At 40.7% G+C, this 21,514-nt stretch overlaps 1 protein-coding gene across 3 annotated transcripts in view; it reads right to left on the reverse strand.

Annotated features, from left to right (window-relative positions):
* tnksa (tankyrase, TRF1-interacting ankyrin-related ADP-ribose polymerase a) overlaps positions 1-16,915 on the reverse strand; it is a 141,690-nt gene extending 124,775 nt beyond the window's left edge. For all 3 annotated transcript variants that reach the window (XM_078214203.1, XM_078214202.1, XM_078214201.1), the window contains exon 1: positions 16,577-16,915. In XM_078214203.1, coding sequence (XP_078070329.1) covers positions 16,577-16,880 — 304 coding nt within the window. In that variant the 5' untranslated portion in view covers positions 16,881-16,915. The remainder of the gene's footprint in view (positions 1-16,576) is intronic.
* Between the last annotated feature and the right edge of the window lie 4,599 nt (positions 16,916-21,514).

The raw sequence follows: 21,514 nt of genomic DNA on the forward strand, positions 1-21,514 counted from the left end.
TTGCTGATGAGACAAGGTACAGAAGACACAGGTTCAGGTATCTGGGTAAGGCATGCAGGGCTATGCAAGAACAAACTTTTTTACGCAGTGAATGCATAATGACTTGGAACACTGCCTATGCAGGAGGTGGAAGTAGAGATGATCAATGATTTCAAAAAGAAATTGTTCAGACACTTGAGAAATAAAATGATCGGACTGTTCTACAGAGAACCAAAGGGGTTTGATGGGTTGAATGGCTTCCTTGTGCACATAAATGAATCTACTACTCTGTCTCCAACAGACTGCATCTTATTAATTAATTTTATGCCCATTTTCGGTATCAGTTTCCTGTTTTATTTACCAAAACCTTAACTACTCAGAATTCAACACAATTTTTGTCTCTTCCCATGGCTGGCTGACCCACCATATTTCACATGCATTTCATCAGTTCTTACTTGGTGTATTTTTTTTTCTCTTTATCATATCATGTACAGAGACCTCTCAAATCTATTCATCCACTTCTCTACTTGCAAGTTTTTTTGTCCTTTGCATTTACATATTGGACCTCATTGATCTTTTACATTAGTTGTTTTTGACTAAACATTAACACACAAACACCCTGTCGGAAACAGGTCGATCAGCTCATTCGCTCTCCTGACCCTTTTCTTTTTTTCCCAACCTCACTAAAGTGCTTGTCTGTCTCCTGATGCATGACCAAACATTGTAACCTACCTGCCTATTTACTTTAGTTACAGATTGACATGTGTTTCTAACATTTCCTGTTTTTTAAAGATTTATAGCATTTGCAGTTTCTCCTTTTTATTTTATTGGCACTGGTCAAGGCTTCTAAATAGCGCAGCTCTTGTGCATGCACTTGTTTTTAGTCTCAATTTCTTTTGCAGGTATTCAGCTCTTCAAAACTTTGTTTTAAATGAAGCACCAATTTTAATTTTTTTCAAAAATATTTACACTGGGGATGGACTTCAAAAAGAGAGTATCCCCAGATTAGTCTTCAAATAGTTTCCCCACTTGGGTGACTGCTAGTCACAATTTTTATTAGCAACCAGCTAGACAAAAACTTTGCACAGTTCATAGGATTTCCTATTCCTACCTAACATCCTAAAATATGGAGCTTCTTTATCTTTTAGAAAGATGACATGCTGGTGAATCCCCCTGGGATTCTCATCCAACACCAACTAGCCACATGGCTCGATCAAACAAGTTATCTGACTTCAGATGGTCTTACACAATTTAATTTTTTTTTAATGATTTTTTTTTTCTTTCTTGAACCATTTAATTAAAAGGCTTTTAGGAACCATTCATTCCCCAACACACCTGACAAGTTATCATCCCATTCTAGCTAATGGAAGCCCTCCCAGTTCAGATAAAGTGTATGTTGCAATCACTGGAAGATGTCCCTGCTGCATGATAGCAAGCTTACATAGTCAGCATTTAGTACAATGAGAGAAGTTAAGGCCAACAAAATGATTATTCTACTCCAGTGATTAAAGAACGTAAATTCCATATTTTAATACATAGTTTGACAAGATATTTACTGACGTTAGGAATTGCAATGCAAAATTCAGTCAGATTTGTCAATAAAACCAGTAGCCTTGTCTGTCATAAAGGGTTGTTATTCCCTATAACTGGGATGACTGGCTTAAGGTTGCCAAATCCACAATTCACATTTCTATGAAACTCAAAAAATCTAAAGGTCTTGGTTACATTCTCTGCTCTTTAAAATATTTTGGGAATCTGAGAAAAGAGAAAAGACAAAAATATTTATTCCCACGGGAACAAATCATCCAGTTTTCAGAAAATTCTTGAGCAATAGCATCTACTTGTTTGTGCCTACAAAGAGATTTATTTTTAGTAACACAATAACATTTGAGTCAACTGGCAAGTGAATCATCAACTCTTGTGGGGCTGTGCCAGTGCCAGAGTCAGCTGCTGCATTGCCTTTGCTGGACAAGCTTTAAATTGAGACAGTGATTCTGAGTTGGTCAAGGAGTAAAACCCTGCTGATAAAAATCAGATCACAGCAATGGTAGCCCAAAAAAAACTCAAAACAACATGCAAGCTTGTCAAATATATATATCACGTGAACTCAAGTTTGCTGCTAGGTCATTTGTATCTTACTCTATTGACCTTATTTCCACAAAACAGACAACTAACGAATTTCCTTTCTCAGACCTCATTTTGACAGATTTTGTCAATGGTCTTCTCTCCTCAGGTACCTTTTCAAATTTGCCATCATCACCTTTCTCAAAAAAAGCCCTGCACTCCTCCACACTTGCAAACTATGACTTCATCTGCAAACTCTGTTTCCCCTCCAAAGTTCATGTGGTCATCTTCCAAGTCCATGTGCATTTTTCCCAGAAGCCTATGCTTGAATGCTGCCAAGCTGGTTTCCATCCCTGCCATAATACAAAAATAAATCTCATCAAAATTATAAATCACACTTCATTTGATGGTGGCAAAGGTAAATCATCCCCAATATCTAACCACCACCTGATCTGGCCAGGATACTGACTTTCCAGTTACCCCATTATAAAGGAACAGAAAATAACCCTACCAATGTAATAGCGATATCAGTGTGATGAGTGTGGATTGTGCCTCCTTCACTTAACAGCCAACATGAACAGTCACTTATGTCAGGCCAGCACATAGTTTGGGGCTGTGGAATTCCACCATTGCTGGAGCTCTTTTCCCATTCAGCAGTTTGGTGTGGACTGAAACCCTTTATCCAAATCCACTTATTTGTGCTCTGGGTCTTAAGCAAGCACTCACTGCATCTTCCACCTCTACAACAACAAAATCTGTCGCTAACAGCCAACAAACAGACCTTCTCTCATGATGAATATGTCAATAACCGCTGATGAGCTATGCTCAGAACAAAACCTGCACTGATTATGCACACCCACAAAGCAAAAGGATGATGAAGAGGGGACGCCATGGTCAGAAAAACATTTAAAAAGGCAGAATCCCATAATCACAAAGACAGAATTCTGCCAACATTTCTCATCCTTGAATCTTAAAATTTTAACCGTTTTCAAAATTGTCCAAGGCCTCACCCCTTCCTATGTCTGTAATCTTCTCCACCGCAATATTCTCCAAAATATCTGTACTTTTCAATTCTGGCTTTCTGAACTGTCCTGGCTGGAGACAATACACATCTCTTTAACCTGTGCTTAACCCTCTCTCCACTCACATTGTCTGTACCTTTATGACTTGATTACCTGTAAAGTCTCAAATTCCAACCAATATCTTGTAAATTGAGTGTGTGTCTTTATATGCCCTGTTTGTGAAGACAACTCCCACTCACCTGATGAAGGGGCAGTGCTCCGAAAGCTAGTGGCTTGTGCTACCAACGCTGGACTTTAAGCTGGTGTTGTGAGATTTCTTACCGTTTGAGCATCCTCAGCATGCTCTGAGATTCTAAGTTCCAGAATTCCCTCCGTAAAGGTCAGCACTGCTCATTACTCTTGACCATGCTTTTAGTCAGCTTGCTGTACCTCATTGTCAGGCTCGGTGTCAAATGTTGTTTGACAATGCCCTGGGAAGCACCTAGGGCTGCTTTCCTATGTTAAGTTGGACAACTTACTGTCATTGATCACTAAATCCCTACAGTGCAGAAGGAGACCATCAGTCCCATTGAATCTGCATAGATTCTCCAACAAAGCATTTTATGCAAGCCCATCCCTGCCCCATTCCCTTAACCCCACGCATTTACCTCACTAATTCCCCTAAATTACACATTTGGGTCTTAAAGGGCAATTTATTAAAGCCAATCCACCCAACATGCACATCTTTCGACTGTGGGAGGAAACCAGAGAACCCGGAGGAAACCCACGCAGACATGGGGAGAATGTGCAAACTTCACGCAGACAGTCACCTAAGGTTGGAATCAAACCTGGGTCCCTGGCACCGTGAGGCAGCAATGCTAACCACTCTGCCACCATGCCACCCAAGACGAGGATGAATTGTTTTGGGTTCACTGAGGGGTCTTTAACATGGCAACAAAATAGTGGCCACAAATATTTGACTTGTAACATCTTGTAACAGGATACCGCACACTCTCCCACACTCATTCTTCCAAGGAAAAATTCACAAAACTGTTTTGAGAAGGCACTGAAGCTGCAAGCTTTATATATGGATGGTTTTGAGAAAATAGGGGAACAAAATATCGCCAGATTATGTGAATATCCAACAGATAGATGTGAAGCCAAACTGGAGAATCTGGTTTTAGTTGTTGTCCCCAACGATGGGAAGCATCAGGAGCTGAAGATGCAAATAAATTGCTGGATGGAGATGAACACCCATTACCGAACTGTACAAATTAGGAGGAAGAACTTTAACATCTGAGTAATGTATGTAGCAGGTTTAAATCCAGGATAGATCAAAGTTCAAAATTATTTTATGAAACTACAAAACAATCAAACAAAATGCCTTCAATAAAAATAAAAAATGCTGGAAGTGCACAGATCAGTCAGCATCTGCAGAGTGAGAAACAGAATCAATGTTTTAGGTCAATGACTTGCCAACACCCATGGAGTCAAAGTTGAGAGGACAAGGAAAAGATTAATATGATTAAGATATAATAAATACATTCGATACATAGCGTGTTATAGTTGAGAGTGGAGGGAGGGGGCACATATTTGTGTTTTCATTCATGTTAATAGGGGTTTGGAAATAGACATACGTCTAATTAATTCTTCAGTTATTAAAAACTGGATATCATATTTCCAGTAGCTGGATGTAATGTACTAAGTCTCTGAACAGAATAAATCAACGGAACTACAGTAAGTACTCGTTTTAAGTTGCCCCACTCAACGCTGTTTCGTTTTTAAATTGTTTATTCTTAAATGCCTGTTTTTCCAATTAGCATCACCATTTTCATTTGAATGATATTTTTATGTGTAGTTGGTATCAGTGTTGCATATCGTCATCACTGTGAGCAATACTACAATGATGTCAAAAATTTTGTCTACAATTAAGAGTTCAATTGGGAGATTCCCAGATCAGCCCTGCTTCTGTCCTGCTCGTTACCTCACTCCAAATGGCCAAGAGTGCTGTTGATATGCCGTTTCCACATCCGGGTAAAAGAGACAAGGGAAAAATTTGCTGGGGTTCCAGAAGAGACTTGCTGTGGACTCTGACTCCAGCTTATACATTAATTCTTGTGGGAAAATCTGATGTGTTTATCACTCAAAGCCACATTTCTCAAGAACGCAACTAGGATCCATTTGATTTGATTTATTATTATACATGCATTGACAGTGAAAAATATTGTTTATTGTGTGCTTTACAGAAAGCATACTGTTCATAGTGTACATAATGGAGAAGGAAAGGAGGGGTGTAGAATGTAGTGTTACAATCATCGGATATTAAGCGAGGAATTACTGTATCAGCGTACCTTTCTCTTTTTATCTTTCATACATCACAGGAGAATAAACTAGCAAATGGATATATAAAACATGGCACGTATACTGATGGATTTCTTGTGGCCTACCAATCTCCAGCCCTTAATGTCTCAGACTTGTTTTTATGCTTTTGACATTGGGTTTTCCAGAGTTGCAAGACAAAAAAGACAGCTCATTCAGTGAATTAAAACTAATTAGGCCTAAATCCACTAATCATAGAACTTTCAGAAAAGATTTACTATGATGTTACCGGGACTTGATGGATTGAGTTATAAGGAGAGGCTGGATAGACTAGGACTTTTTTCTCTGGAGTGTAGAAGGCTGAGGGGTGATCTTATAGAGATCTATAATAATGAGGTGCATAGATCAGCTAGTTGGTCAATATCTTTTCCCAAAGGTAGGGGAGTCTAAAACTAGAGGGCATAGGTTTAAGGTGAGAGGGGAGAGATACAAAAGTGTCCAGAGGGACAATTTTTTCACAGAGGGTGGTGAGTGTCTGGAACAAGCTGCCAGAGGTAGTAGTAGAGGCAGGTACAATTTTGTCTTTTAAAAAGCATTTAGACAGTTACATGGGTAAGATGGGTAGAGGGATATGGACCAAATGCAGGCAATTGGGATTAGTTTAGGGGATTAAAAAAAGGGCGGCATGGACAAGTTGGGCCAAAGGGCCTGTTTCCATGCTGCAAACCTCTGACTCTATGCCTTTCCTAATCCTCTAGACCGGAGAAGTTTCAAACATGCAACAGCAGAACAAACAAAAATGGATATTCCACTCATAATTACATCAAAACACCCACCGTTGTGTTGTCCACCCCAGTTAAATGCTCAGGCAGGAGGATTGCTCGGCACAACATTGTGGGCCAAAGGGCCTGTTCTGTGCTGTACTGTTCTATGTCTATGTTCTAATAATCCTGGGTCCCTGATAAACCCAACTGAGCTGCAATTTATCAAAATTATTTTTCCCCTGTCATGCTAACCACCAATGATCACACCGCTCCCCGCCTCATCCCCATTTTTAGGGAGCATGAGCCTGGCCACTACATATGATTGACCTGAAAAGAACACAGCGGCGAAACCTTAGTATCTTAATAAGTTTGAGAAGGAACATAAAAGCCCAGAAAGCTGGAATAGAACATTTAAACAGAAAATGCTGCAAATACTCAACAGGTCTGGCACCATTTATGGAGGGAGAAATTCTTTTTAGGCTTGCAAACTTCCATCAGAATGTTTGATCCTTTGACTTAGTCTATCGACTCCTTTAGAGGCTAGAAACAAAGCCCCAAATTTTTAGCAACAGGCAGTTTGCTGTGAGGGACAAAGTCTTAGACTTAGGAAAATGAAACTAGACTTTATACAATGAGAATTAGTGGTAATATCCATACGCATCATCAGGATAACTTCTGATCACTATGCAACTTCATCAGCTGGACTGTATTCATACAATATATAGAATGGAAAAGAATGTTGTTTCTTGTTTTTATTGAAGGTACATAATGCCACAATGTTTACACGGTATCAACATTCTATATTTCAGATTTTGTCACAATATTAACTTTCTATTCTATGAATTTCGATCTCTCTTACATGAAGAATGATATGATTCACAGACCAACATTAAAAAAAATTTCTAATACAATGCAAAAAGTGACACTTCACGTAAAAATGAAAAAATGCATAATCAGAATCATACTGGCCAGTCCTCCTTATGAGCAGCAACCTGAGTTGTTCCACCATTGGAAACATCTCTAAGTGATCTTTTCACCCATCTAACATATTGGAGACTATTCTTGTCAGCCCACTTTCCATCACACACATCCCATACACCAGTGGCCCCTCAAACTTTGATGTGGAGATGCCGGCGTTGGACTGGGATAAACACAGTAAGAAGTTTAACACCACCAGGTTAAAGTCCAACAGGTTTATTTGGTAGCAAACGCCACTAGCTTTGGGAACAGGCTGTCCCTTCGTCAGGTGGAGTGGAGAAATGCTCACAAACAGGGCATACACAGACACAAACTCAATTTACAGAATAATAACCCTCAAACTTTGCCAATGGAAAATATCCTATTCCTCATTTGACTGCAGAATATTTATGCCCTCAATAACGAAGCTCTAGCCAACCACTGCTTTATTATGAATGACTGGATTAACATCCTATCTGCGACCGAAAAACAGGTGCTGACACCAAGCCCCTTAGTGAAGCCCCCACTACTTGGTTACAGTTTACACTGGCTGTCATGGCCAAACTGCCGCAGTGACAAATTACAATTTGGTCTGTAGCCCTAGTTTGCTGGTACTTTTTTCCTCCTTCGAGTATTCTTCTCTTTTCCTTTAAACCCTGCCTACCATACTGCCCTACCTCAAGCTTTTTACTGGGATATTGGCCCTCAGCAACTTCTCATCCTCTGTGATTTCAACCTTCATTTCAGTTCCTTTTGCTCTTAATCTATTGTCATCTCTAGACACAAATACTCCAATTCTCTTCTGCCTGGTCTCAGTTCTGCACCTTCCACAGATCACAGCTCATCCAAACTTTTGCTTTCTGTATTCTATCCCACACCAAGTCCTGCCCACTCTTCACCCCTTGGTGACCAATTGTCTTCCAGGTCCCCTGCAATTCAAATTTAAAAATTTCATCCCCATTCTGAAATCACTTCCTGATATCTATAACCTCCTCCAGCCCTACATTTCACTTTCAATCCTGACTTGGCACTTTGTACATCCCACCCTCACATTGAGTCATAGAATAGAATCATAGATGTTTACAGCATGGAAACAGGCCCTTCGGCCCAACCTGTCCATGCCGCCCCCAAGCTAGTCCCAATTGCCCACGTTTGGCCCATATCCCTCCATAGCCATCTTACCATGTAACTGTCTAAACACTTTTTAAAAGACAAAATTGTATCTGCCTCTACTACCACCTCTGGCAGCTTGTTCCAAACACTCACCACCCTCTGTGAAAAAATTGCCCCTCTGGACCCTTTTGTATCTCTCCCCTTAAATCTATGCCCTCTAGTTTTAGACTCCCCTACTTTTAGGAAAAGATATTGACTATCTAGCTGATCTATGCACCTTATTATATTACAGACCTCTATAAGATCACCCCTCGGCCTCCTATGCTCCAGAGAAAAAGGCCCAGTCTATCCCGGACATTGGCAGCCATGTCTTCTGTCATCTAGGCCATACATTTGTGAATTATTTCCTTAAGCCCTTTTGCATCTACACTTCTCTGTTGCTCTCTATAAAGGTACTCCTTCATTCCTTAAATTGATTCATCATTTTCCATTATCTGATGTCCTTTTTTGTCTGACTATACCTCTGAAGCAATTTGCTATGCTAAAAAGTACTACAGATAGTTACAAATGTGCAAGTAGTTGTTTAAAATTCTCTAAAGCTTCATAGCACTCCATTCTGTCATGTGTGAAATGTCATAAAATTATTTCCACAAGGCAATTGTAATGCCAAAGGCAGACTTGAATCATCTGTTGACTGATGGTTTCTGCCATCCTCCCTCTTAAAATACAACCTATTCATTCAAGTACCATCATCCAACAATGTTCTTGCAATCAACCAAAACAATACCTCATACTGCTTTAATATTTATTATAGCGATAACTTTGGGACCAAATGTAATTTCTCAAAAAATTGCATTAAATGCTAGCACTTCAATATGAACACTGAACAGTCAGAGCAAAAAAACTGCTGCCATGACAGAAAATGAACAAAACCACCAAAGAAAAAAAAATCAATCTAAATCCCAAACATTCAGGTAGCTGCTTAACCTGAGGGTTCAGGTGGCCATTATAATCAGTGCAAAGTTCAACATTTTCACAGCACAAAAGTCCTTGATTCAATCACTATTCTTTAATCATGACCAGGTATCCTTACTCACTAATGCCCTTGTTCAATGAAGAGTGCAAACAATATCTAGTCACGTCAGCAGGACTAAGCTGGCCAACAGTCAGTGTTTGTAGCATGGATGGGTATTCAGGTTCTCCAAGAAACAACTCCAACCTTATACATTAGTAGCCACAAAACCATGGTGGCTGATATAATTCTATAAATTTAGACAAAAATCAGAAGGCAAATTCAGATTCAGACAAAGAAAGTCTGAAATTGGCATCAGTCGTGCTGCAACATGTTAAAATAGAGCTTGATGTTGATTTTTTTCTCCTAAAAAGTTTTCAATTTCTTTGAACAGAAGTCCTCAGGACTACAGGCCAAGATCACCTCACGACCCTCACAGACCTAGCTATTACACATGCTTTGCCTGCTGCAGATGATGATCACAAACTATAAACAAATTCAGCAATGCTTATTACTCAGGACAAGAGGATACATATACTAACTATAACGCAACCCCCCAACCCCATCACAACAGGAACTTTGGGATAAAAGTAGTCATGAGTATTAAGATTAGGCAATGATAAAACATTCAAGGCAGATAAATTGTCACAACCCACCTAAGTTTTAACAAAAACTGAAAATGCTGGAAAATCTCAGCAGGTCTGACAGCATCTATGGAGAGGATAGAGCCAACATTGAATCTGGGTGACCCTTCATCAGAGCTTCAAACTCACATCTGAAACCAGACCACCGTGTTTCTGCCTGGTAAACTGAGATAATGAAGATATAAAGAATGTTCCACACAGTGAGGAAACACAGTTGTATAACAAGACATACAAAAATTTCATGGTAGGATAGCACTATGAATAGTACCACAAGAAATCTATCAGAACTTTTTAAACTAAAAGTTTGATAGAATAAAATGGTTCAAATACAAAAAGTAAGAAGTCTCACAACACCAGGTTAAAGTCCAACAGGTTTATTTGGTAGCACAAGCCACAAGCTTTCGGAGCACTGCCTCTTCATCAGATGAATGGGAGTTGTGTTCACAAACAGGGCATACATATATAGACACAAATCAAATACAACCACCCACGTCAAATACAAAACAGTCATGTAAACAGCCTTAAATGAATGACTTAAATTAACAATTCTCACAGGAGGCAGCACATGCAAGTTGCCACATCTTTGTAGCCTTTCTTGCTTTCTTCCTCCCCCCCCACCAGATTCATATACAATTCCAAGTGTCCAGCAAACTGAAAAGAGGTGGTGAAACATCTACATAGAGTTCAATACTACTGCTATGTGGAAATTTTAATGCATTACAAGCAAAAGTGAATATTCTGCTGCAACATCATTTTTAGATGATTCAAATACAAAAAGTGGTCATATAAAGCACAAAGTGCAAGGAAATTGAAATGGCAGAAAAAAGATCAACATCAGGCTTTATTTTAACAAGTTGTAGAACACAGATAATGCCAATTTCATTTTTTTTGGTCTATATCACTGTTGATCAAGTTCTCAGTAACTCACTGAGTTAATGCACTGCAGTGGGTGCTGCTTAGTCAGTTACACCAGAAAGAACCCAGAATTACTGCTAGGACCCAATTTCTACTGGCCAATTTCAGTGAGGGCAACAAAACACCTTGCTTTGTATCCAAAGGAGAAGTATAAAAAGCTAGGACCAAAGAGGAGCAGTGGAGTTTTCTGTCTCAAGGTATTAAAGAGACAATTAAATTACAGAACAAACTGTGAGCAATAGTATTAAAGGCAGTGAAAATGATTGACAAATTACAATTTCCTCATGTCAGACTTTTCAACCTCTCAAGTATTAGTCAAATGTGTTACTATATTCTATTGCTCATCAAGTCTCAAAATAAGAGTGAGTAGAACAGCAATTTGTTCCAAAAAGGCCAAACTGCAGCATAATCTGCAAATAACACGAGTGTATGGGACATAGAGGAGAGCACCTCTTATTGGTGAATGTCTGGAGCCTTGAATTTGATTCATTGGTAAATAGCTCTCACACTACCTTTAGTTCTCACTCTGATTATAAGTAGCCAAATGGACCCAACAGTGGCCGTAACTTGTCTTTACAATAGACAAATGAAAATAATTGGTCACAATTACTACCAACGCAAAGTACACCTCAACTTACATTTTACACACAAAGACTTACCTCAAGACATCATGATATATTTGATAAGTATTAAATCTCTATCTATCTAGCTTAAAGCTATCACTCAGAATTTGGCCACGTGAATGTATACGATGTCTTGATATTAACTGTTCGAAAGATCCCAATGAAGGACAGAGTCAAATTGCAATTCCGAAAAACCAATTCATATCATAGAATCCCTTCAGTGCAAAAGGAGGCCATTTGGCCCATCAAGTCTGCTCCAGGCAGCATGTTGGCACAGTGGCTAGCACTGCTGCATCTCAGCATCAGGGACCATGGTTCAATTCCAGCTTTGGGTGACTGTCTGTGTGGATTTGCATATTCTCCCCGTGTCTGCGTAGGTTTTCTCCTAGTGATCCAGTTTCCTTCCACAATCTAAAGATATGCTGGTTAGGTGGATTGGTCATAGTAAATTGCCCCTTGTTGTTCAAAGATGTGTAGGTTAGAGGGGATTAGAGGGGAAAATATGTGGAGTTATGGGGATAGGACTTGGGTGGGATGCCGTCGGGAATCTATATACTTTTATAGATTCCCCTTAAATAGTTATGCTAATTATCTCAACTGCTGTTATGAACTAGATCGACTTGCAAACAACAGAGTAAAGAAGGTTCTCCTGAATTCCTTTTTGGACTTGTTGGGGACTCTTCATTTATTGCCTTTAGCTTTAGACAACACAACAGTCAAAACACCTTTTCTTTATCTACCCTATCAAACTCCTTTATAATTTTAAGTTCTCTTATCAGGTTACCTTTCAGCATTCTCTTATCTAATGAAAAAAGCCCAACTATTCAATTTTCCCTGATAATTTCTGAGTTTTAGTAACATCCTTGGAAATCATTTTTGCATCTAGTTTATCATATGAGCTCCACTGCTGTGGTGCAGTAAGGCAGAGCTTGGATTGGCATTTGAAAACTAGCATATACAGTAAGTTGCTAGTCCTATGCATGGCTGAGGGAATTGAGCTTAAACTAGACAATCCCCTGTTAGAAGAATAAGTTTCTTTTTAAACTAAGCACCTCTGCTGGCCAATTTCTCACCACCCCAATAGAACAACATTGGCAAAAATCCTGGACAACTGAACATGCAGCTCTAGATAAAGATAAAATTATCCCTATTAACTCCCAAGTTTACACACTTACAGCGGGATTTTATGGCCTCGCTCATCGCAAAACCGTAAAATCCTGCCCGAGGTCAATGAACCTTCCTATTGTCTGCCTCTTGCCCACTCCGATTTCCGTGGCAGGCGGGGCAGTAAAATTCCAGCGTTAATCTTTAACATGAAAAATAAAGATTTAATTTCAATATCTTTTTGAATCACAAATCGCGTATTAACAATGATAAAACAGAATTTCCTACTTTTATACAGTACACCAAGTAATCTGTTCCAATTCTAAATGATATCTCCCTACCACGTCCTTTATTTGAAAACAAAAAGGAAAACATTTAACCAAAAAGGCCATTAGTATCAAAATTCCTTAACCAGAAAATTTAGAAATTACTTGAAAGGGTAAATTTTCAGGACTATGGAGAAGGACCAAATTAATGACATTAATTGGATATTTCTCCTCCTCTGTGCTGCATCCTTCTTTATCCTATCAACTTGCAGAGATTCGGAAGTCTGCAGAAGACAGTTGAACTGAGGCATATGGATGTCTCCAAAGTGTGAACAGCTCTTCTCACAAACAAGAGGAGGCCAAGAGCTTTGCATCTAGATGTGATGAGTGGTTTGCGAACTGCTGTCAATATATTCCCCTTGGGTCCTTGAGGGAACGTTCAATCCCCAATTGCCTCTTACCTCACAATTTCCATTTAAAACTCATTATCCATTTAAAAACCATTCTGGATCTGCAGCAACTGTATAATTCTCCCAACAACATGAAGCTAAGGTTGACTTCAAAGTATGCAAAATACAAAAAATGCATTTAATCTCTCATTTTCTACCCCAAATAAATCCTTATAAATTTATATCAGATGCGTTTTAGCTGTTACAAGTGGAAAGGCCATTTGGCCCTCTTGAACTAGTTCCTTCATTTTGCACACCTGATCTGTACCTTAAGTTATGAAACATTCAGCAGTATGTAAACATGTCTAAAGCTGCCAAAATTAATTTCACTCCAATTGACCTGATATTAAGGTATTTCTTGTTAAATTAATATTTTGTATGGTAGCATCAAAATCGGTTAAGAAACATGTGGAGACTGAAAAATAAGATCTCACTTCAATGGTACAACCGTTTTATAGACTATATAACAGCTTCAGCCAGGGGCAAAGGAGCTCTACAATCGAATTTAATTAATCATGAACATTTAATCTATCAGTAAAATAACTGTCACAAGACTTCTTAGTCTTTGACTGAATACGAGAATGTTTCAACTCATACATCTACTTGATACTAAACACTGCGCTGAGTAAATATACAATTGCAAATTTGTATTGGCACGGTAAAAATGGAGGCAAAGAAACTTGGAGAAGTGTAACCTTCAAGCATCCAACTTTGCCTCAAAGTAACACCTCCCAAACAAAAGAGTTTATTTAAATTCTCAATTTTCCTGACTTTTCAGTTAGCTGTTGCCAGCAGCAAATATCAGAAAATCTCTATTCAACGAAATCTCAGGTCAGATTCAATTTAAAAAGGTAGAACTATTGCAACAAATAATATAAACACAAAAAGTTTATTCTAATCCAAAATAAAACTAGACTTAGCAATTAAAATTACTGACTGGTGTGGTCTGCATATATTCAAAATATCCATAAATTAGCTTGCTGCATAGAAGTACATTTAATAACACCTCACCAAACTGATAATTAAAAGTGAGACTGTTTTCAATAAAAAGATAAAATATAATAGTTCAAATCATTACTTTCTGACTTGAGGCAAAATTTAAATTAAAAACGTCAGAAGAATTGACTTGGATATACAATGTAATAGTGAACATTCCAGAACCAAGTTACATAAAGTTTATTCATTTTTTGCTTGGTATCAAAAGCTAAACAGCATTTTAATAAAAACAGGAAATTCTGGAAAAGCTCAGCAGATTTGGCAGCATCTGTGGAGAGAGAAAAATTTAACATTTCAAGTCCAAAGAAGGGACTGGACTCAAAGGGTTAACTAAGTTTCTCTCTCCACAGATGCTGCCAGACCTCCTGGGCTTTTCCAGAACTTTGTTTTTATTTCAGATCTCCAGCATCTGCAGTATTTTGCTTTTATTTTATTTAGCATTTCAATAGTGTCACTTTTGTAGCATGTTTTAAGCTGATGACTCTATTTTTTAAAAACTCCTTATTTGAATCAACAGGGGAGCACTTCGAGTATTTCATAACCCAAACTATTTATCAACCTTCCAGAAATGAATATCATATTTAATGAACTCTCATTAATCAAGAAAAATCATAAGATGCAACAAATCTAGAAAGAGTTATCAGCATAATTTTTTTAACCCTACCAAAGACAGCAGTCCATTTTCCACTTACTTTGCGAATAAATGTCCGATTCCTTTCCCTCCCCACCCAAAAATACAAAAAAACAAAACTGCAGAACATTTAACCATCCCACATGTAACCTGTTCTACATTCTCAACCACCCCAAAATCTTAGAAATTGACATACTAAGCAACCGCTTGGTTCACCGTTCCTTCGTTAATCATGCCTCATGAAGCACTTGATCATTTCCTCCTGCAGTCAAAAATCAATTCATGCAGTTTTTCTACTTCAATGGATATTTATGAAAGATTGTCAAAAATACAAAACGAATTAGTATTTTGCTGTTAATTATTTTTGTTGGATTTCATGCACATGACCTGCTCAAAAACTGGTTTCCCCACACTTCAATCCATCCAAAAAGCAACTTTAGATGTGATCTGTTCAACTGTGGGAACAGCATATCAAAGTACCACATGACTCATTGTTTTTCAAAACCTTATTTCATGGTGTTTTTTATACCTAAATGTGTTCATTTTCACAACTATACAAATATAACCAAGCCATGTCCAAGTTCTTTCAGTTCAGTAGGTAGCAGGAACTGAGCTACCATACTAAATTTTGTAATCATCCTGAAACTTATTTCTAGATCTTAACATGAGAAATCCAAGGACTGTAGCTCACTGCAGCACAGTTGAGGAGTGACAAGTTGGATGAGGTAGAATTTGCTGAGTAAGTTTGGGCTTTAAATTTCCAGTATTTGGGGGGGGGGGGGGGGTGCTGAGCAATGAAAACCTGCATCATCAACTGCAGGAGGCATAGGAGTGACCATGCAAAATAAAATATCTGGTTCTTGAATGGGCCACGATCACATCATATAGAAGGCAAGGGGTTTTACAGATAGCATGTGGTTTGAGAGATCTTCTGGACTGGTTTTGCACACCTAAAGTGATCAGAGAAGAAACTTCCAGAGTAAATGTTCCCTTATTGGACCTTGGCTTGTTTGCATCTGTATTCTTCGAAGAGAGGCAAACAGATCCAGGGCCAATGGGGGGGGGGGGGGGGGGGTTGAAAATCATTGGAAAATTCCTTTCTAATCCCAGATGATCAAACCAGTGCAGGAGATTCTGGGGGGTAGCAAGTTGTTCTGCCCATCATGAGTGTGACGCAGACTGGTCTTTTCGTGCCCATGATTTTCATCTGTACCGATGTTGACAAACAGCTTTCAGCCGAGAAAGGAGAATTGCGTGCAGCACAATTTCACCACAACCGCCCTCTCCCTTTACAAAGTGACCCAATAACGAAACTATTGTTTACATCACAACAGAAAAAAGTTCATCCTTCTCGAACCATTCTCCCCAGCATTTTCTCTAGTTTCCGATTTCCATGAAGATAATGTCCATTTAAATAAGATGAATTCCTGCCACACGGTACGTGGTAAAGGTTACATGGGGCTATCATTTTTTAATGCTTATCTCAACATTTCCAACCGTTGATTGTAGACTTTCCCATTAGTGTTCTTCTCCAAACCCGGGCAACATTTACATCCCATCCCAGCCACCACCCCTCCTCACATTCCACACTTGCTGCGTTGTTTTGACGGCGGCGAGTCCCAGGGCCCCGAGGCGGAGGCTCCACCTCAGACCCGGGCTCCCGTCAGCATCGGGAGGCAGACGCCCCGCTCCACCTCCTGCTCTAATGGGCCGAGTTGCCGCTAAACGGGGTTACGAACCTGCGGCGAAGTGCAGCGGCGTGGATTTCCTGCCGGCCATGTCCTTGGCGTTCACATTGCCCGAGTCCACCAGTCGCTTCACCCGCAAAACGTCGCCGTTCCTGCAGGCCTCGAACAGCTCTCGGCCCGAGTCACTCACCGCACCACCTCCTCCTGTTGACGGAGCCGCCGCCCCTGCACCCGGCGGGCTGGCGTTACCGCCAGTAAATCCTGGCGAGTCGGGCCTGTCGGAGGCCGGGGCCGGGGTTGAGGTAGGCCCGGGGTCTGATGCGCTGGGAGAAAGCTGACTCCGCCGCGCCGCCATCTTCCACCGTCACTGCAGCAACGCCGCCTGACCTCAGTGAGGCGCGGGAGCGCGCGCGTACGGCGGGGGGGGGGGGCGCGCACGTACAGAACGTCCTCCCCTGCCGGACTGTTAGTCACGGGAACAGCTTTTCGCCGCCCTGATTGGTCTTTCGATCAGGGCGTTGATTGGCCATTTCATTCAGCGCTCCGATTGGCTGATAGAATTACATCATTGTTACAGTAGGATGCCATTCAGCCCATCGTGTCTGCTCCAGCCCTTCAAATTCACCCAGTGAATTTCCCACCTGCTCCCTGTCATCCTGCACATTCTTCCTTTCCAGGTAACAATCCAGTTCATAGAATCCTTACAGTGCAGAAGGAGGCCATTCGGCCCATCAAGTCAGCACCAACAACAATCCCACCCAGGCTCTATTCCCGTAACCCCACATATTTACACTGCTAATCCCCTGGACACTAAGGGGCAATTTAGCATCGCCAATCAACATGACCCGTACATCTTTGAAACCGGAGCATCCGGAGGAAACCCATGCAGACACAGGGAGAATGTGTGAACTCCACACAGAGACCACCTGAGGCTGGAATTGAACCAGGGTCCCTGGCACTATGAGGCAGCAGTGCTAACCACAGTGCCACCCCTTTTTGAAATGTTGCTATTGAGCCTGCCTCAACCACACTATCAGGTAGTGCATTCCAGACCTTATCCACCAGCTGCAAGAAAAAGCTTTCTAGATTGCTTCTTTTGCCAGTTACTTTGAATCTGTGCCCTCTACTTCTTGCTTCTTTCACCAATGGGGACATTTTCTCCCTGTCTACTCTGCCCAGACCATTCATGATCTTGAATACCTCTATCAAATCTCCTCTCAGCCTTCTTTTCTCCAAGGAAAACAGCCCCATCTTCTCCAATCTAACTTCATAACTGAAGTTCCTCATCACTGGAACCATTCTCATTCATCTTTTTCTTTGGGTGGCACAGTGGTTAGCAATGCTGCCTCACAGTACCAGGGACCTAGGTTCGATTCTGGCCTTGGGTGACTGTGGAGTTTGCACATTCTCCCTATGTCTGCCTGTGTTTCCTCCGACTGCTCTGGTTTCCTCCCACAGTCCAAAGATGTGCAGGTTAGGTAGTTTGCCCATGGTAAATTACCCCTTTGTGTCCTAAGATGTGTAGATAAGGTGGATTAGCCATGGTAAATGTGTGGAGTTACAGGGATAGGGTGGCAGAGACGGCCTGGATAAGATACTCTGTCAGAGAATTGGTGCAGACTCAATGGACCAAATGGCTTCTTCTGCACAGTAGGGATTCTATGATACACTCCCTCATCCTTCATTGGTGACCAGAACTGGACAAAATGCCAAATTTGTGCTGCTGGACGGATTTCACAATCTAGCTTATCACAGTTGGACAGTATTTCACTGTTTGACAGATCTGAGCGGTTATAAAGTCTCTTATATGGGGCTATGAATACAAATGCTAGTTTTATAAGGGATTATGTACTCAAATGAAATGTTTGCTTTTATAATAGATTAAGTAGTTGAATGAAGTTAAATGAAATTAATGGGTTTTATCAATCATTTTTTTAATAGTGATGTTATCAATAGATATTTAGAACTTTTATTTTATTTCATCATGGCTCATCGGGTCTGCCCATGGTTGATAATGAGGGTGGAAGCACAAAATCTGATAGGTGTTAAATAGTGCATGAGTTGCCACTATGCTGGGATGGGGCTAAGATTGTCCTTGGCATACACAGGGGCAATGAAGGGGGTAGGTGGAGACCTTGAGGTGGTATGAGTCAGCATGAATGTGGTATGGGGAATGTGTGAAAGTGTTGTGAGGAATGAGGGCTAGATGGCAATTTTTGTGTTATTCTTGATAGTCGCAGAACACCAAGGCCGGGCTTTCACACAGACTGCCTCCACATCTGGCTGCCCATTTTGGCTGCCTTCGCACTGTTTCCGGGGGCAGCAAGACCAACTCCTGTCAATACTTGCTTCCCAGAATGAAAATTAAAGTATCCAGGGCACTTTCTCATAAGTTAGGTTTGTGGAGTCTGGAACTTTCCCCCACTCTGTGCTCCCAATGCAAGAGCCCAGGCCTGTGCTACTCGTGGAGACCCCAGTTCATGAAACTCAACCACAAATACCCTGACTTCTAATTCCTCATTTTGGAATATGCCTAATGAATTAGTGGAGTACTGAGCAATTCACTTGGATAAAGGTGTCTGCTAAATATCTAATGATAATAAATTATTAGAGGGAACTATCCAGAACTTTTCTATTATTGTTATTATTAGCTATAACATAGGTGGTAGAGCTATCACAGTTTCAAAGTTGTCATAGCTAAATTAACTGAATGATGTATGACGTAGAAGACATGTAGAATTTGAAACTTAGTGTAACCTGAAAATGGAGTTTTCAAAATAACAACATCTTATATTTATATGGAGCCTTAATAAAATGTCCCAAGTTCCGTCACTAAGCCACATAAGGTTATATTAGGGCAGATGGACAAAAGCTGCTTCAAAGGGGTGCATTTTAAAGAGAATCTTAAAGTCGGAAAAAGAGGTGCAGAAGTTTAGGCATGAAATTCCAGAGCTTTAGGGTAGATGAAGGCAAGGCCACTAATGTTGGAGCAATAAAATTGGGAAAGCTTAAGAGGTCAGGATTAGAGAAACAGAGATGGCTCAGAGAGGTTTAGGTTTGGAAAAGGTTAAAGAGTTAGGAAGGGGCAAAGCCATGGCGGGGTTTGGAAGCAAGGATGAAAATTTTAATACCAAGGTATTGTTTGATCAGGAACCAGTGTAGGAGAGTGAAAACAGGGTGATGGGTGAATGGAACTTGTTGTGGGTAAGCACACAGGCAGACAAATTTTGGATGACCTCCAAAGGGAATAATTCAGTTTTGAGGTAATAAAGGCATAGATGAGGGGTTTGACAATAGATGAGCCATGGCAGGGGTGCAATTAGGTGATACCATAGAACTATAGAATTCCTACAGCTAGTCCACCTAACCTACACATCTTTGGAGTGTGAGAGGAAACCTAAGCACCCAAAGGAAACCCACGCAGACACGGTGAGAATGTGCAAACTCCACACATACAGTCACCCAAAGCTGGAATCGAACCCGGGTCCCTGGCGCCGTGAGGCAGCATTGCTAACCATTGAGATGGAATTAGATAGTCCTTTGTGGTGTGGACATATGGTTGGAAGATCACCTCGGGGTCCAACATGACACCAAGTTTGTAAGCATTCTGGTTCAGCTGAAAAAGAAGCAAGACAACTTTCAGATAAACTGCAAGAACCCTGGAACCTCAAAAGCAACGACTTAACTTCTGAAGTCAGCACCACTAGACTAATGAATCATAACGGCGACAATGTTTCACCATCTACTCCTCATGGACTGGTCAGAAACTGATTTTATCTTTTTCTTAACTTACTTTTGGACTCACTTCACGTTTTTACTCTGTACGTATGTATGTGAGGCATTTTATTATTTTCTTGTGATTTAGTAGCCAATAAACTCACTTTCTTAGCTCAAGATAGCCTGGTTAAATTGGCTTCTTTTAAAACATAAATGCATTTGGACTGAGAAAAGGTATCCCCAAGAAAAGGGATCCATTTATTCTTAATCTTGTTGCAACCAACCGGAGGTGGGGCGGTGGGGGGGGGGGATGGGAGGGTTGAGTAAAGAGAGGGAGCCAGTCCCTCACCCAGGGGCATCCTGACCGGAATTTAACAAATTGGGGCAGATGGTGAGATAGTTCCCACAGAGGAGGTGAAGGGTAACAAATTGAGGATATCAGATTTGGAGAACTCATCCGGGGACTATTGATAACAGTCACCAATGTGCCCTTTAAATTCCCTTTGTTATTTCTTGCACTGCGTGGTTCCTTGGAGATTACTGTGCAGCCACACAGACATTTATCTTAAAAGGGCTGCTGCTTGTACACAATTTATCCCGTGTGGAATATTCCTGATTGCTGCGTGGCTGCCCACCTACACATTACATGTAACCTATAAGGGCTGAGGTTGCCTAGGAGAATTTTATGGGAGTCAAACACATATAGATGAAGCTGTGGAGAGATTTTCCATGGTGATGGGAGAGCAGCAGGACCAGGACTGGAACAAAATAATCTTGGTAATGGAGTGGTTATGGGAGAAGAAGCTGAGCTCAGAGCCAAGCCATATACCACAGCTGTGAATCAGCCTGAGGCAGCAGCAATGAAGACTGCTGGCAATCAATACCATACCGGTTAGCAGTTGTACAGGGTGGCTTCAGTTTCACAAAGTCGTTCCCAATGAGTAAATATGGTTGGATTGAATATGCCAGTATTCTCCAGGCTAGCTTCCCGTCTTCGACCCTTCACGCACATAAGATAAAGGCAAATTACTGCAGATGCTAGAATCTGAAACAGAAACAGAAAGTGATGGAAAATCTCAGCAGGTCTGACAACATCTGTGGAGAGAGAACAGAGCTAACGTTTCAAGTCTGGATGACTATTAAATAGATGGCTTTACAGATGGCACCCCGATTCTGTGAAGCCAGGCTGGCTGGCGTGTTCCCCATTGGGGATTTCTTTCCCAATAGAAGGTGGTTGAATCCCACCTGGCAAGTGCTGCCAGCACAGGCAGG

The sequence above is a fragment of the Mustelus asterias genome, chromosome 6, assembly GCF_964213995.1.
Source record: "Mustelus asterias chromosome 6, sMusAst1.hap1.1, whole genome shotgun sequence".
In the NCBI taxonomy this organism is placed as follows: domain Eukaryota; kingdom Metazoa; phylum Chordata; class Chondrichthyes; order Carcharhiniformes; family Triakidae; genus Mustelus; species Mustelus asterias.